At 34.8% G+C, this 18,697-nt stretch overlaps 1 protein-coding gene across 1 annotated transcript in view; it reads left to right on the top strand.

Moving 5' to 3' along the window:
- Positions 1–468: 468 nt before the first annotated feature.
- LOC150099332 (polycystin-2-like) overlaps positions 469–18,697 on the top strand; it is a 65,450-nt gene continuing 47,221 nt past the window's right edge. The window contains exons 1-4 of the mRNA XM_090404319.1: positions 469–631; positions 6,583–6,711; positions 11,751–11,881; positions 17,329–17,582. Of these exons, the coding sequence (XP_090260445.1) occupies positions 469–631; positions 6,583–6,711; positions 11,751–11,881; positions 17,329–17,582 (677 nt within the window). The remainder of the gene's footprint in view (positions 632–6,582; positions 6,712–11,750; positions 11,882–17,328; positions 17,583–18,697) is intronic.

Raw genomic sequence — 18,697 nt, 5'->3', positions numbered from 1 at the left:
CAGTATATATATGCTTTTAAATGGAATTAGCCTAGACTCGAAGTCCATGTCAAGTCACTGACCTCTTACGATTAGTAATTCATAATTATAGGCAGAAAAATCAGAATTTCTGGATGTTCGCCACACTATTTAGACTCTAAATAGTAGAGCAAACATCCAGAAATTATCTACATTTTAGACAGTTGGTAACGTAAGATGTCAACCTGGTGACAACCAAGCAGTATTTTAACAACAAATATGTTAAACGATTTCATCAGCACTTAAGGTGTGTAGTTATTTGTTCTTCTTTACTTTGTTTCCATGGAGAAGCAAGGTTTGTTTTGTAAGCATGCATTAAAGTCGTCTGCTGTGACACGCAACACGCATGTTCATAGTAACGAAACTGTTTGCATTAAGAGTTTATTTTAAATAAGTCATTTTCAGAGGACGACTATACATGAATAGAATTCATCTACTTACGCCCAACGAATGCCTCCTAAAAAGGGAAAATCTCATCGAAATCGGGCGGCGTGGCCTAAAGATAATGACGAACTGATTGTTGATGATCATTACACGAAAGCTGACGAAACAGATATCGTACCAGAACACGAGAGAAGAGGATGCTGGCACAGTTGTATAAGGAGCATTACAGGTGAGTAAACCTTATGAAGGTGTTAATGTTTAATCATAATAAAAGTTCTATCTTGCTGTGTCTAATAAGCTAATATTTTTAAATAAATTAATATCTTGGCGAAATTCGTGACTTATTGAAGAAATATTTTGAAGAATAATCACCGAGACCGATGATAATATTGTGGTGAACGAAATAATTCCCTACACCAGAGGCTCATGCATCTTGCCTGTGGCACGATGCATGCATTCATATTTACATTTTTAAAATAAAGTATTAAAAAATGATCCCAGAAATTCACGGCAAGGTTGGTCCTGTTTTAAATCTTGTTTATAAACTAAGTAACCCTATTATGAATTAACCCTCATCACAAAAGTGTCATAAAGCAGATTTTGAACCTATTTTTCTTCCAATCCAAAGGTTTTTTAATACACATCTCAAATACAGAGTTTGGTACAAATCGTACCATCCAGAGATGTGTATACACTTGCAAATAAGTTTCTCTATTTTCTGTTTGTTATCCTTTATCTTCTGAACCACTTTGTTTCTCATCAATAAACAAATGTTATCAGTTCATTAATTCTGTTATTTCCATGCGACTCCCACCTTTGAAAGGTTGTAATTTCCCCAGTACACATAGTAGGGTAGTGGTTTTCAAATTGTGGACTCCTTTCCCTCACTTCCCCCCCTCTAGGGAGGCACGAAACCCTTTTTAGAGAGACGCAGAGCAATTGTCAGTATTTTTGTTTATTTCCTAACCCAACTTCTGCAATGCACTCGATATTCCATTCACTTATTTTAATATAATATAGCATTAAAAATACTTGTCATTAATATGCTAATATACTGCAACGTCTTTAAAAATGTTTTAAAGTCACTGGGTTAAGGCTTATTATTTTTATTTATTTATTTATTTTTGTTTTTATAATTCAGATACTCTGCTCTATAAACCAAACATGGAACTTTTGCAAGCTATTTCAGACCTCCAGTTAGGGTGGTGGCTGGGAAAGCCGACACAGTATGCAATATGTGTGACGCACACAGGCCGCCAAAGATTTCAGGCGAAGAGGAAATACTTTAAAAAAATATTATTCATTAATTATATGAAAATAAATTACATTTTTGTTTAAATTTTAATTATATTTTATAGATTTGTCTTAAACAAATTATTTATAATCACTTATTTGTTATTATTCCTTAAGATCTTATTTTATTCTGATGCTAGTTTATTCTAACAGGTAGTTTAGCGTAAACAAGTAAAAACTTGAACTTGCGTGAGTTTACTGTTTACAGGATGACGCGCATTTGAATTTGTTTAATCTTGTTCAAACTCGCATTTGCTCTAAACATGTATAAGAAAATCTGGTGCAGTTTTTAACTTTATTCTATATTCTGCTGTTACAGTGTACGTACTGTATCGCATCACTAATCAAAAAGTTGTAAGTTTTTGTAATTAGACATAGGATAGTAAAGTGCAGTGCATCAGTAATAACATAATAGCAAGAACAAGAAGTAAATTTGAATTTGAACTAAGATCTAAGGTAAGTTATTCATTCTTTTCTCGTACATTTAACGTAATATATTTCTTATTTTTTAATGTTGTTAAACTGTCATGAAAAAATTAAATTTGAATGATCTAAATCAATTTTAAATGATTATAGGTCTGATGAAACGTTCAAAGAAATTGTAGAAAGCTCAAAATTAATTGCAACAAAATTTGACGCAGAATCTGTATTTTGTAGTAGTAGACCACAAGGCGACGTAAAAAGACAACACAATTTGATTATGAACATGAAAATGAAAATACTGTATAATAGATCCTGAAAGTTCATTTAAAGTAATTTTTTTCCTCTGCATAATAGATCAAACATTACAATTTTTGTAGGAAAGATTTACTTTATTAAAAGAACATATGAATTCATTTCAGTTTTTGTATTTGTTAAGTTCTTCACAAAAAAAGAATATTTATTATCTTGTTGTAAAAAGTTACGACACATGAGAATCATTCAAACATTGACGCAGACGATTTATGCGAAGAAATTTTACGCTGTCAAGCATTTATTTCTAATTTTAAAAACGATATATATCAGATACTTCAGTATATTTATTCAAATGACTTAATCACAGTTCATCCAAACTTTACAATTGCTCTTCGGATTCTTTTGTCATTACCGGTATCTGTAGCATCTGCGGAATGGTCCTTTTCTAAACTTAAAATTATTAAAAAAAAAATACCTGCGCTCCACAATGGTACAAGACAGACTTTCAAATCTTGCCATTATATCAATAGAGTCAGATATTTGAATCAACTTGATATACATGATATTATTCGAGAATTTTCATCAATGAAAACTAGAAAATTTCAATTAACTAAGTGATTTTTCTTTCTGTTTAAACATTTATTTACCTATTTCTTTACCAAATAATGTTTAATATGTTCCTATTTTATATACTTGTAAGTTTATCTGTTTCTTATTTATACCTGTACAAAGTACAAATGGCAAAGCGATTTTCTTGCGAAATAAAATATCGTTAGTTTAATTTAGTACCAAAAAATATTTAATATTTTTGTTTTTATAAAACTGTAAAATTTACCTAAAACTATATAAGGTGCAATTCGCAAATGATTTTCTTGCCAAATAACATAAATTACTTTTTTTTTTTCAATATTTTTGTTGTTTTTGTTTTTGTACCCTTCTGTATGTTTATTGTTTTTTTGTACATTTTGTTTTTGTAAATGCTGCTTTTTGTTCAATAAACTTATAATTAATGTATTTCGTTTTTACTCACTGATACGTTTTTATACAGTGATTTTTTTACTGAGGGAGGGGTATAGGGACGCCAATTAAAGTTTTGCACACAGGCGTGCCCCTGGGTGGTGGTGGTCTCACAGCTAGCTACGAAAATCATCTTACATTTAAGACATTTACAGATATCCATGTTATTAGTAAACGAATCGAGCTATTCTATAATCTAATTAGAAAAAATCAGCTAATGCCTTTTATTCCCTTATAGGGAGTAGGCGAGGCCCGTTTTAGTCCTATCTAACTTTTGGTAACTGAGTGGGCAATTCAATCTCCACTGGTGGCCAATCAGAGATAGCTGGCCCACAAATTTAATCGGCACGCAATGAAGAGACGGCTACCAAGTGTCGCCATCTGGTGGTCCCTAACTCTAATACAATATTTTTAATATCTGAAAATAGTGTGGTTCAGCATCGATTTTCTTGAGTTTATGGGACGAAAAAACAGGGTTTCTGGGAGAAAAAAAAAACCCGCTTGCCCATGCTAGAGTTCGGCTAACTCGGGAACCGGGCGAAAAAAAGGATTAGAAAATGTTCTTCGAGGCTAATACGAGGCTAATCTTCTTGAATGGCAGTCAGTCTCAAGTAGAGTAATGTGGGCAAATATGAGAATGGGGAACTGGACAATAAGACTTATTTGTGCCTATCGTCCTACACAGAAGGTTCTACTAAGATAGAAGTGGAGGAATTTTTTGAAGCTTTAGAAAAAGCAACTGACGCAATGAAAAATGAAAAGTTGGTCCTTATTGGGGATCTAAATAGCAGAGTAGGAAATGATTGTGAGACATACAAAAATATTTTGGGAAAATTTGGAGAAAAGAGCAAAGCTAATAATACAAACCTAGAATTTACAACCATTCTTTAAATAAATCGGCAGTTACCCAAGCTTTTTTTTATTCGCTTTCCAATATACCAGTGAATGAGTGGAATAGGTTGCCAGAGTGTTTTGTGGATGCCTTGACTGTGAATGAGTTCAAAACAATTATGATAGATATGGCACAAATACTGCACATGTGCTTGGCACAATGTTTAGGGCTTCCCTTAATGGATCTCTTGACTCCGTGGAGTTGCTTGTGTAACTTATTTATTTATTTAATTTTTTAATTTTAACATTTTTATTATTTCTCAGATAAATTACATACATTATAGGAACACAATTATGCCTAACAAATACTTTCTCGTACATAATTTTTTTTAAATAATAATAATAACAACTGTTTACAACGTATATTATTATAATATTCATAATGATGATTATTACAGATGTTTCTCTTAATTTTTGCACTCTATATATGTACAATATCAATGGATATAATCACTCTATATTGCATACGTTTGTTACAGTTATTACATACATTACATACATTTGATTACATATGATACATTACATACATTGGTTTACATGTGATACGTACATTACATGCATTTGGTTACATATGATACATCTTGGATGAGAACTAATTTCTCTGCTTTCATCCTCGAAGCTTATATATAAGCTTATCTGAGGATGACACCAGTTGGTTATTATTTATTTTTATTTATTTAATTTTTTGCTGTGTTGGGAAGCTACAAAATCTATAATAATAATAATAATAATAATAATAATAATAATAATAATAATAATAATAATAATAATTAATACCGATAACCCGTATTTATTTATTTATACATTTCATTGAATGAGGCTCTATAAACTAGTATAGCCTCTTGATGCATTACTGTACACAAGTAATGTCATGCGATATTTTGATGCATTAAAACCTGCTACAGTTTTCACTATTTTGAAAATAAACATTCAGCTGGGAAAGTTTTTGTTCCCCCAAAGACCTGTCTCATCTACATTGAAAACTTGATGCGATGTATATTCTTGATCTTAAGTAGTTTTTTGAAATTTGGAGTTGAGTAATACATACTCAACTAAGTATGTATTGGTTAAGAGGGAAAGCAACAAAGCCAGGTTTAATTTAAACATCGGCAAATCAAACGTGATGGCTTCTGGCAATTTATGAATTTATCATAGAGGGAGATAAAATAAAAATCTTTGCAATTTATGATTTACTGCGGTCCAGAATAAGAAATGACAGTAAATGTGAAGATGAAATTAAAAGAAGGGTGGTCATAGGGGAAGGGGAGCTATGGTTAACCTGACAAAATTATGAACGATAGAGGCATGAGAAACACCACGAAAGTTGGAATTGTCAAAGCAATGGTATTTCCAGTAGTGATGTGTGGATGTGAAAGTTGGATCATTAAGAAGAACGACAGAAAGAGAATTGAATTATTGGCATGGAAGAAACTACTAAGAATCCCATGGAGTGCAAGAATGACTTATAAGAAGGTTTTAGAGAGTATAAAGGCAGAATGCTTCTTGGAGGCATTGATCGCTAAACAAGTTTGATGTACTTTGGATATATTATGCAAGCTGAATCATTGGACAAGGCAGTTATGTTATGGGGAAGATTTAGGGGATGAGAAGAAAAGGAAGACCACAACACAGTTCCATGAACAACATAAAGGAAGTTACCGACTTGAACTTACAATTACTTAAAGAAAAGACAAGAGGCCGAGTGGAATGGAGAGCCTTTGTTCACAGGATCACCAAGAGTCGAAAATAAAGGGATGGCATAACAACAATACATATTCAGAAAAAATTATAAATTATCAAATAATAATCTTTGAAAAACCTGAAGGATCACGAAGTGCACGCTTCGAAGTCAGTTTTTAACGGTCTCAAAACAAGCACAAGTTCAATAGCACGTGGGACTTAACTCGAGATTTCCAAGTATGTTTTTTTAATTTGTTTAAAAAATTAAATTTTTAAAACAAATTTATTTTATTTTTTATTTTAATTTTAGTTTTAATTTTTTAATTGTAATTTTTTAAATTTAAATTTTATATATTTATTTGTTTTTGCATAACGGTTAGCAAGTCAACAGTGAGAATTCAACGAAAAGAATAAAAATGTTGAAAAATTATATCCAACATTTTCCCTGCACAAAAATTCAACAATTCCATGCTATTCGAAGTTAGTCGGAATTCTCTAACCGTGTTATATGGAATTGTATTTTTTTAGTGTAAGGCAATGACGAACTTTTATTGTACTAAATAAGAAAAACATAAATATGAAATTTCTTCTCATTTTTAACCGTATTTTGTGGTTTTTATGCAGGTGTGTGGGCCACCCGTCAATTCACTCCTGGAGTAAAAGACGAGAAGGAAAGTGAGCGAGAATGGATCGTGAAAACTACGCTCAAGGAGTTGTTTATATATCTTATTTTCCTCGTTATTTTATGTATATGTAAGTAGCGATTTCGCCCATTTTTTCTCAATTTGGAATAAATAAATATTTCTGCTTTGATGAATGTCCTGAATGTTTGGGATTTTGCAATTTGTCCGAATGTTTGAAAACACATAATATTTAGTAATTGTTATTTATGAAGTTCGTGTGTAAATTGATCATGATATAGTTAAAAAGATTAATTTCCAGTCATCCATTTATTTATCTATCTATTGTTAATAGCAGAGAGAGAGAGAAAATGATGTCAGTTCGTCTGCTTGTTAAACACCTTATTTATTCTTATGGCAAAAGGAATACAGAACAGCTACAGGTCAATGTCCAGTCTGGAAAGCCAATCCAAGGCCTCATCCGTCACCTTGTGGATGTCCTTTAGGCCACCACCGTGCGATTGGCGCCTTGGGCAGTCGTTCACAATATCAGTAATCGTCTGAGCCACGGAAGAACAATCACAATAAGGGTGGTCTAACAGCCCCCATTTATGTAGTAGGTAGTCATATCTGCCCTGGTTAGTTCTGATCCTGTTGATTGATGACCAAATCTTCCTAAGAAGAGCAAAACCAGGCTGCAAAGCACACGGATATTCTACCAGGAAGCCGTTCGTTGGGAGATTGTTGGACCGGTATTCTCTCTGCATGTCAGGTGTTGATGGCAGGGAAGCTGAAGAGAGTTCGTCCATAGACCAGAAAGGCTCTCTAGATTTTAGGCGAAGACTAGGATGATTTATGAGAGTATGGTGCAGGGGCAGGAGTGGGTTGCTCATTGCTTTATTAAATTCTTTATTCCAGGCTAGTCTTCTCCGTATGTTTGGTGGAGTAATGTTAGATAGGACAGGCAGCCAGGAGAGAGGGGTGCTTCTCACTGTCCCACTAATTGTCCGCATGGTAGAGTTTAGTTGGGTGTCTATAACGTTAGTGTGTGCACTTCTTTCCCAGACAGGGCACAATATTCTGCTGCAGAGAATGCCATGGCTAGTGCAGACGACCTTAGGACTTCTGCACCAGAACACCAGATTGTTCCAGCAAGCCTTGAAATGATAGTTTCTCGTTTTAATTTTGTTGGACAGGTTGGTAATGTGCCTTTTATAGGTTAGGCTTCTGTCCAGGCTCACGCCATGGTATATCGGGTGAGGCTCGTGTTCTACCATTTTTCTACAGAAAGAAAGGTCGATTCGCCTCTGCATTGTTCAGGTGAATACTATGGACACAGTTTTTCTTGGATTTGGCTTCAAGTACCGCTGTTTGAAGTACTCTTTCAGGATGTTCAAGGTTGATTCCAGGTTGGCAAAGGAGGTAGATTGATGTAGGATCGCTAGGTTATCTGCGTAAATATACTTGCTTGAGCTGGTATGTGTTAAGCCGTACACATAGATGTTAAAAAGCAAAGGGGATAACACAGAACCTGAGGGAGACCATTGTGAAGGAATCTGGGCCTGCTCTTTTTTCTGCCAATATGGACCTGGATCTTTCTGTTGGAGAGAGAATGGATTCAAAAAGCTGGAAATTTTTTTGACCTTATAATATTTCCTAGCTTTAGGAGGAGGCCCCTGATCCCGACTGGGGCTTAAGCTGATGTTAGGTCAATGAAAGTGGTCCAGATTTAAGTTTCTTTTGGAAGCCTGCTTCAATCTGTGTTGTCAGTGCCAGGACCTGGTCACACAACTTCTTCGTGGCCTGAAGCCAGCTTGTTCAACCGGGTTAAACAAGCTCGGTTGAACAAGGTTAAAGAGCTTAAAGGTGGAACAAAGCAAGGAGATAGGCCGTAGATTTTTCACATCATTTGGATCTTTCTCTGGTTTGAGCACGGAAATTATTTTGGCTTCCTGCCACAGATTTGGTAGTTTACCAGTCATTATAATTTCTGAGAAAAGGGCGGCCAGCTATGTTTTGCCTTGTTGACCGAGACGTTTTAGAAACTCAGGGAGGATACCATGCACTCCTGCAGCTTTGCGATTCTTGGTGAGTTTTAAACCTACCGTACTTCTTCCCAAGATACTGGGTGTACAAGTTCAGGAAGCACGGAACCCGTCTTCATGATTTGTCTGATGGAAGATTTTATTTTTTAATACAATTTTCCTAATAGAGCTGGGATGTATCTTGGAGGTTTTCAATTAATGATTAGCCATTTGATCAGGAGTTATCTCTGTTGTTTTGTGTGTTGTTGGTTCTGCTCCACCTAATTTTCTCAGAACTGACCAGCTTTTACGGCTAGATGTGGTGAAATAGAGTTCATGGATGGTTGAGATCCATCTTTCCTTTCTGTTTTTATTCAGCGCTGCTATGAGCTCCTTAGCAACAGTTGTGTCTTCAGTGACTTCATATTTGGCTAAAAGTTCCTCAGTTTCTCTACTCCAGCATGGAATGTATTGTTTTCTGTAGCCTCTAGGAATAGAGGCTTTGGCTGTAGTTTTGATTACTTTAACAAATCTTGGACAGCAATTAGGAGTGGGTGGAATTGCTCTAATGGTTTACTCGATTTATTTATGAAATGGATTCCAGTTGGACCTGCGAAGGTTCCATCTAGCGATTGGTGTTCTGATGACTGTGATTGATGTGTCCGTCTCTGTTAGTGTAGGACAATTCTGACTATTAGGGAATCTGTTGAAGATGGTTCTGGTTGTTCGTAGAGGGCGGTCTTCAGAGTCTTTAGAGACTATGCACAGATCTAGGGTGTAGGTTCTGTTCCATCTGGGTGAGTGGAGAGTGCCTTCGTGCTTTGCATCGTAAATCAAATACAGGTTATATGTATCCATCCAGTTAACTAGATTATTACCGTCCTGGTCGTTAGAGGAATAATCCCACATAGTGTGATGAGAGTTGAAGTCACCAACATAGATAGCAGGGTGAGGTGGTGGCCGGTCTATCAGATCAGGCCAAGATTCCGATGGTGGATTATAGACATTGTAGATGGTGATATTTTGAACTTTAATGCCTATGGAGTATTCTTCATCAGGTATACATTTGGTTATGTCGTTGAGGCCAAGCCGGATGCAGGTTGCCAGGGTATGTTTGGGATGGCAGTTATAAGACAGGAGAATTAGGCCTGGGATCTTTAGTCTATTGAGGGCTGTGTCAGGCACATGGGCTTCCTGGAGAGCCAAGACGTTCAATTGCTTTGTCTTTGGCTATTTTGCCGATGACTTCGGCTTTGGATTTAGATAGTCCTTCTATGTTTAGGGAACATATCTTGAGAGAATGTTGTTTAGGGGACTGTAACTTATTTTTCGAAGCTTGCCCTCCAACCAAACAAGCAACGCGATCCTTGTTATTCCAGGCGACGACCGAGCCGGCATGGAGCTTTTTAAGTTTTGTATTAATCATAGTTGCTGTAAGTGGTCCAGGAGGCTTGGTACCTTTGGACGCCTTGTTTGAGACATTAGCTTCATGTTACCCGTGATTCATCTCTGGGGCTTCTTTTGTCTGAAGCACCAGCAATGTACCACAAGGTAACACTACTGATGGGGGGAGTCCAGGGGAAGACTGTCTTAATCCCTCCCTGTTAAACACCTGAAGACTTTATTTAGTAATAACTGTGGAATTCGCGAACGTTAGTTTAGAATACGACTTTACATCCAGAAACGATGTAAAAGTTGTACTATGAACTATTCGCGTATGAATGCGAAATTAAAGGAATATTTCAAAGCTCTATTTATTAAATATTTTACACTTTTTGCTGTATTAAAGTTTTGTATTAGTTGTTGTTTTTTCTTTGTGTGTGTGTGTGTGTGTGTGTGTGTGTGTGTGTGTGTGTGTGTGTGTGTGTGTGTGTGTGTGTGTGTGTGTGTGTGTGTGTGTGTGTGTGTGTGTGTGTGTGTGTGTGTGTGTGTGTGTGTGTGTGTGTGTGAAGAGCATTGATGATGATATCTATTGATATGAACGGGTGTCGAGATAATCAAGGCAAAGAATGTTGATGTTCCCAATTAAGCGGGGGGATGAAAAATATGTTTGATTGAAGGGCTCAAAAGTTAAAATAACGGTATTCCACTGGTGAACAATCTGAAATTTTTATTGAGAAAAATTATCTAAAAATGATTTTAAAAAAATAACAATAACGTTTATTTTCTACTGGATATATTATACTGCCTCATTGCTAACAGTACTTACTGCTTAAATGTTTGATTTCACAGAATTCTTCCAGGAATACAATTAGTCTCTTTCTTTTAAAAATGTGACTTTGTGAAAAAAAAAAAAATAAATAATAATAATAATAATGGCTTTTACTAAAATAAAGAGCCAAATGGCTTCATTTCGGCGATTATATAAATCAAGTGGATATTAGATTCACATTATTTCAAAGCCGAATGTAGAAACTATGAAAGTTTCATAAAGTTTTGCATAATTGTGCATCGCCGAAATGGAGTCTTTTGGCTCTTTATTTTAGTAAATACTTGACGCACCGACCGAGAGTTCGCTTACGAAAAATTCACTCCGACACTTCGAGTTCCTTAGTGCTGAACGAGAGTTTTTGCTCCCTTAAGGTTTCTTCCGAGTCTTGTCCCGCTGAGGGAGCTTAAGATTTAGGGGAGGTTTTAATTCTGGTGATTAGTAATTTTGACTTGGAACACAGGTGAAACATATAAATAAATACTAATTACGATTAATTGGGAAGATGTCAACCTCTTGGCAATGAACTGAAGACCTATTTGCCTACCGATTTCAAACAGAAGTAAAACTGTTCTGCCTGCACCCCTAGGGAAATACAGGGTGGCCCATTAGTCACGAAAGGGTTTAAAATAAGTGGATTTTCATAACTAATAAAAAAATCTCCAGGTTCTATATTTCATTATAACAAAAAATAATAAAAATAATTAATAAATAAAAAACAAAACATTAATAAAAATAATAATAAATTTAAAACGTTATTAAATTTTTAAACCCCTTTATGACTTATGGACCACCTGTATATATATATAAAAAAATTATTGTTTATTTATTTATTTTATATCACATAGCCCAATTGCTATCGACCACAGTTTGCGAATGATTTCTTCAATTTCTGTGTCATTCTCTATGTTTATTTATTTTATTTATTTTTTTTTTCAGTGACGTTTGGTATGATGAACTCTAATATGTACTACCTGACCAAAGTTCTCAGTGAGTTATTTTTGGAATCACCTTACACCGACACAAGAAATAATGTGAAAGGTTCCACACAAATTATCGATTTCTGGAGGGTACGTATATATAAAAAAAAAAATAAATAAAATTAGAAAAAAGCTTCTGTTTCATAATAAATATTTTGAAATATAATTTGTTCAATGAAACTGAACTAATGCAAATTTTTTATACTGTACTTAAAATGAATTATTTATAGAGATGTTTATTTCATTTGTACTGAACACGTAATTTTAATATTCCTCCCGTTGTGCGACTTGGTATTAATAAATTACACTATGTAGTTAATTTATTATTTACTACGGGCTCTGCAGGGACAACGTCCTTTTGTTAAAAAGATACGATTCCGAATAAGTTAGAACGATAGGTTATCTTAAAAAAAAATTCAGTTACATACGAAGATGGTAGGATTTTTCTTTTTTAAAATCGCCCCTTACTTAAAAAGAGACAAAATTGAAGTGAGAATACACACGTTAACAAGCATAGTAGATAGCAGAAATGGAATTAACTTCCATATTATTATAAATTAGATTTATAAGAAGCCGGGGGAACGAATGCAAATGGCCTAAAAGCAACAGGGTCTAATCGAAGGGAGATGGGATGCAATACTGTTTAATCGCAAATAATGGCATTCTAAACAAAAGTTTTGGAAAGATCTATTTGGTATGGTTATAAACCCATAAATACTGAACTGGAAAGGCCTTCTTCGAATGTCTTCTAGGACGCGAAAAACCTTTTTTTTCAAATGAAGGTGAGTGAGTGAGTGAGGGATGCTTAAGGGTCAAAGCTGTATAACTGAGAGGAGACCTCCACATAGCCTTTAAAGGAATGCGGAAAACCGGCCAGGGCTTCTGACCTAATGTCCAATCCTCACCTTCTCGTGGTGCACCCTGCTGGGTATCTACTTGGATACTGAACGGACGAGGATGGGCTGGAAATTTGGGATTTAGCCGACCAAATTGTATTCTTATTGGTTAAACCAAAATAAAAATTGATGGTACAACATGACAAAATTTCATGTCGACTGGGGCGTCGCCCGGTTAAACAAGGCCCCCGTTGTTTTCGCCAGGGAACCAGGGTGAACAGCGAAAAGTCAGCTACTGGAACAAATCTGAAAACAAGCCCCAACTCAACATCACCAGAGTTAAAGATCGGTACTATCAACGTAAGAAGCCTGAATGGCAAAGAAATGGAGCTAGCTGAGGAATTATATAAGTACCAGATCGACAAAATAGGGGTGACTGGAACAAAAAAGTCCAAAACTGGTGAGATCTTTCTGAGCAATAAATACAAAATATTATATATTCAGGAAATGACATTCAAGGAAAAGAAAGAGTAGCCATATTATTCAACACAAAATATAAGGCTAAACTTCTTGAATGGCAGTCAGTCTCAAGTAGAGTAATGTGGGCAAATATGAAAATGGGGAACTGGACAATGAGACTTATTTGTGCCTATGGTCCCACAGAAGGTTGCACTAAGGTAGAAGTGGAGGAATTTTTTGAGGCTTTAGAAAAAGCAACTGACACAATGAAAAATGAAAAGTTGGTCCTTGTTGGTGATCTGAATAGCAGAGTAGGAAATGATTGTGAGACATACAAAAATATTTTGGGAAAATTTGGAGAAAACAGCAAAGCTAATAATAATGGCAAATATCTGTTTGATTTCTGCTCAGGACATGGACTGGTTATTACTAACACCATGTTCCAACATAAAAATGTGCACAAATTCACATGGAGAGAAGAGGCTAGGAATAAGAAAAGTCTCAATGACTATGTTATTGTTGATATTTTCTCCCTGGTGCAGGACACCTGAGTGTACAGAGGATTTGAAATTGGAAGTGATCACTATTTAGTCTTGAGCAGGATAAAATTGAATTTCATATTGAAAAGAATAATATGTAAGAAAGTTTTAAAGCGAATAAAAGTTGAGCAGCTCTTAAATGTGAACTGTAGACTAAAATACACAAAGATTATTGAAGAAAAAATGAAAGAGTTTGAGAACAGAAATCAAGCCTTGGAGATTCAGTGGCAAACTCTGAAGGAAACATTGATTGATTCTGCCAGAGAGGCATGTGGTGAGGTTGTCTGTAAGGATAAAAAAATCAGAACTCCCTGGTGGACACAGGAAGTTAAAGAGGCAGTGAAGGAAAAGAAGAAAGCATATCAAAAATTCCTGTCAAATAAGTCAGCTTGTGCTCTTAGAGAATATAGAGACAAATGCAAGAATGCTAAACACTGTGCAAATCTAGCTAAACAAAAGTAATGGGAGGACTTTGGCAAGAATATAGAAAATAAATATCAAGAAGGTGGCAAAATATTCTGGAGGTTGTTGAAGAAGCTTAGGAATGGAGGAAAGAGTGCTGTAAAAGGAGTTAGAGATGATAAAGGTTACATGAAAACAGGAGAAAAAGATATCCTTGAAGTATGGAGTAATTACTTTGAAAAACTGCTAAATGAAACAAGCAATGATGATAGCACAGTGGTAAAAAAACACTGACCAGGCATGCAGTCAGGAATACACATCCATACTTGAAGTAGAAAAAAAAGCCATCAAAGGCTTGAATTGTGGAAAGGCAGCAGGAGTAGATGATATTCGACCAGAAATGCTGAAGTATGGTGCTATAAGAGTCTTACAGTGGCTGCACTGCATAGTTCAGTAAGCCTGGACAGAGGGACGAATTCCCGATGATTGGAGTAGAGCTCTCATCGTACCCATATATAAAACTGAATGTGAGAATTACAGATGTATTTCCCTACTGAGTGTTCCTGGTAAGATTTATGCTAGTATACTTGAGAAACGGTTGAGAAGAGTTGTGGAGGAAAAGCTTGGTGAATAACAGGCTGTATTCAGGCCAAATAGATGCTGTCAGGATCAGATCTTCACTTTACGACAAATAGTCGAGAAAGCATGGGAATATAGCAAATATCTGTATTTAAGTTTTGTCGATTTGGAAAAGGCATATGACAAGGTGCCAAGAGAGAAGCTATTCAATACGCTGCAGTTGTATGGTGTCAATGGGGCATTATATCAAGCAATACTTAGTCTTTATTTGAGTTGTAAGTCAGCAGTTAGAATTGAAGGAAGTACAGGAAGATGGTTTAATGTTAAATCTGGTGTGAGACAAGGATGTACATTATCCCCTCTGTTATTCATTATCTATATGGATCACATTATGAGGGAAAGTGGTATTAAACATGATATCAAAATTGGAGATGTTAATGTCAGCTCTTTGCTTTATGCGGATGATGATATACTTCTAAATAAATCATCTACAAGTCTGCAAGATTCTCTGACTAAATTCAATTGCTGTTGTAATAGATATGGTATGAAGGTCAGTAATAAAAAGACAAAGACAATGAAAATAGGCAGAATCATTGAAAATGTCAACTGTGTTGTGAATGGAGAACCTGTGGAACAAGTTAAACATTTCAGCTATTTAGGCGCGATTTTTAGTGAAGATGGTAAATTAAATATAGAAATAGACAACAGAATCAGCAATGCTGGTATGGTGGGAAGTCAATTGAATAAATTCATATGGAATAAGAGAGAAATTAGTCGGAACACTAACTGTATGCAAGGCAGTGTTCAAACCAGTTTTAACTTATGGATCTGAGAGCTGGGTCAGAAGTAAAACACTTGACCAAAGACTAGAGACCACAGATATGAGAGTCCTGAGAAATATTATACGCGTGAACAGATGGCATCAATGGCAATATCATATTAAAAACGAGGATATTAGGAAAGAACTTGACATTGTCAGCATCCAGGAATGCGTTAGCAGAGCTAATCTCAGGTGGTATGATCACCTAAACAGAATGGGCGAAGAAAGATTAGCAAAACAAGTGTTCTCTGCCAGGTTGGCAGCAAAACGACCCAGAGGAAGACCAAGATATAGGTGGATTGATACGGTACAAAGTTCCTTAGACGATAGAAATATAAGATCTGATAATGTTGGAGTCTTGACAAGTAACAGACTGATTTGGAGGAAAATTGTAGATAGGAAGTTAGTAATGTAATTTTTTTCATGTAGTACTATCATATCACACCTCTTGAGGGTACATGGCAGGAATTTGATGATGATGATGATGATGAGGTGAGTTAGTCTCGATGGTAGTAGGGTTTTTTTTTTTACTGCTAAGTAGTCATTGACACGACCAGTTTAACCTGCCTCTATTCAAATGAAAGATCATTTGAATAGAGACAACTTGCTCATTTGGGATGACTTGTTAATTCAATTCGGATTCACCGTTCAGTAAACTAACATATTTTACACATTATTGTCTTCAGTACTGGAACCCAAATTTCATTAAATATATCCTACTGTAAATGATTTTAAGAACAGTTCTTTTCAACATTTTTATGAATCTCGATTTTCTTTTTCTTAGCTCAATCAAATAGAATTCTCAATTTAGCTTCTTCAAACTCGATTTGTGTTTGTTTTGTCCTTACACATTTATCAGTGTATTTTGTGATAGAGGTTGTTTTTTTTTCCCTTACATCTGGTACTCTTGTATTTAAGGAATGTCAGAAATGCCATCTCCACCTAAAAATGCGCTCATGTTTAGGCGATCAGGTTCGGGTCTATCGACTGACTAGAGGATGTTTTCGCTTCATAAAAAACTGGAGTTTGTTACTCCGTAATTCAGAAAAAAATTGATCCTAGAATATATGCACGATTACATACGAGTTAGGATTGAGAACATGAGATAGCGGTAGTTGTAACAATCTATCTTTCAGTTATATCGGAAAATTTTCAAAAATTAAAATATTCCCCACTCCTTTTTTTTTTTAAAGCACATTTCACCCTGAACATTTACGATGCAGTTTTCTTGTCTAACTTGGTCTCTCCAAAATTGCGAGCTGAAAAAAAATGAAATAAAATAAGTCATGATGAACCATTTATATGTCAATATATTTGAATGAATATATCATAATTATTCATTTAAAAGAAATTTTAATTTATTAATAATTAATAATTTAATAATAATTAGAGGTCGACACGACCCCTTTTCGTTGTTTATAAAACCTTTTCCTGTTTTGCCTTTCAGACTGAATATAACGTAATTGTGTTCACTATTTCAATCTCATTTCAATCTTTAAATTAGTCACCTCTTCTTTTATCATTGATCTGCCTATCAAATACCTACCAGTTAAGTGCACAAAATGCACTATTACTCGTAAATGCACTAAATTTAGCAGCTACGTTGAATTAATATCTCACTGAGAAAGCAGCAAATGACGCGCACAATGATAAAGTCCGGAAAGATCTGAATATTGCTTGCTGTATGAATATATTTTCATAGGTTTCATACGTTGAATATTACAGTACTTTATATGACGGATGTAGCGAGTAGGAAATTGTATTCCTAAGTAATATGAATTGTAACATGATTACTAATTGCATAACAACAATAAATCCGAAAATTAATAATTATTGCAACAGATGTGCTTATCACTATTTAAGAATACGCTGCGTGAGTAATCTATCTTTTTTTTAATGCAGTTTGAACAATACGTAATGCATGACTGCCTCTACTGGGACTCCTACTACGATAATTTAACTCCAACTAAACTTGAAGATCGGAACGTTCTTTACGAAAACAAATTACTTGGCTCACCAAGACTTCGACAAATCAGAGTACGGAATGATTCTTGTGACGTACATGAAGATTTCAGGAAATACATTACAGATTGTTACAGTGCCTATTCCATTCAGGCAGAAGATACGAGGCCTTTTGGATTGTTAAACGAATCGGAGTAAGTATAATATTATTGATTAAAATAATAGTAATAATAAATAAATGGTATTTACTTAACAATAAAAAAAAACTGAAGTAGGAAGAAAAGGAAAGGAAATGAAATGAAGTAAATAAACAAAAGAAAATTACGTAAATAACGAAATAATTAAAATAAAGCTTAAAACTAACGTGGAATAAAATCCAAATGTTTCTGCAAAACACATGGCTTTTATAACAAGCCATCAAACAGTTTACATATGATATGATATTAAATGAATTATAGCATACTTTTTATCGTCACTCCTATGATCAGAATAATTTTTTAAATAAATATAAACATCGTTATTATCATTATTATTGTAGTCTTCCACTAGAAAACAAGCCACCACAATGGTATGAATTCTCACTTGTCAAATTCCTATACTTGTATAATAAAAGTAAAACAAACTTGCTGCAAAAATAAAATAATAAGTGAAATAAAATATATAATAAAGAAAGAAAGGAAAAAAACGAAGAAAAAAACGTGTTTTATGTTTTTATGGCAAATCCAGAGCACCCTGAGGAAAGCATGCCATAACACCAGAGATTAACTAACTCAATGCTAGAAATAAGTTCATCCAGATTCGAAAGTAGTTTTATTATATATTTTTGTATTATTTTACCTTTATTTTAAAATGTTTAAGCCTTTTTTTTTTTTTGGCTCAATTATGAATTAGTTGATCTCTGGAAAACGAGCAAGTAGGGTGTTTGTCTCTTAGAAACTCGGATTTTTAAGAAGAAATCTCAAAAACCAACCTTAGGATTCACCCTATTATAATCAATAACACGAGTGTTAGGGTTTAAGAGCCCCGAGATGGCAACGATTGTCTTCTTCTTCTTCTTCTTCTTCTTCTTCTTCTTCTTCTTCTTCTTCTTCTTCTTCTTCTTCTCTCTTTCTCATGAAAAGCCTGGATTCGGGCTCATTGTTACTGTGAAGCCTCATATGATGCAGATTGACTTCCACCTGTCTTCAAAAAGTTGGAATCAGCGAAATGAGCTCTACCTCCATTTGAGGAATAAAACGCGTTAAAAGATTTATTATTATTATTATTATTACATGGGCAACTCCATGATTCTGTACACTCATCATGTACA

Source organism: Typopeltis vanoorti, chromosome 14 (genome assembly GCF_054136105.1).
Source record: "Typopeltis vanoorti isolate ZY-2024b chromosome 14, IOZ_Tvanoo_1.0, whole genome shotgun sequence".
Taxonomy (NCBI): Eukaryota; Metazoa; Arthropoda; class Arachnida; order Uropygi; family Thelyphonidae; genus Typopeltis; species Typopeltis vanoorti.
Note: the sequence above shows the minus strand (reverse complement) of the source record. Positions and strands in the feature narration are given on the sequence as shown.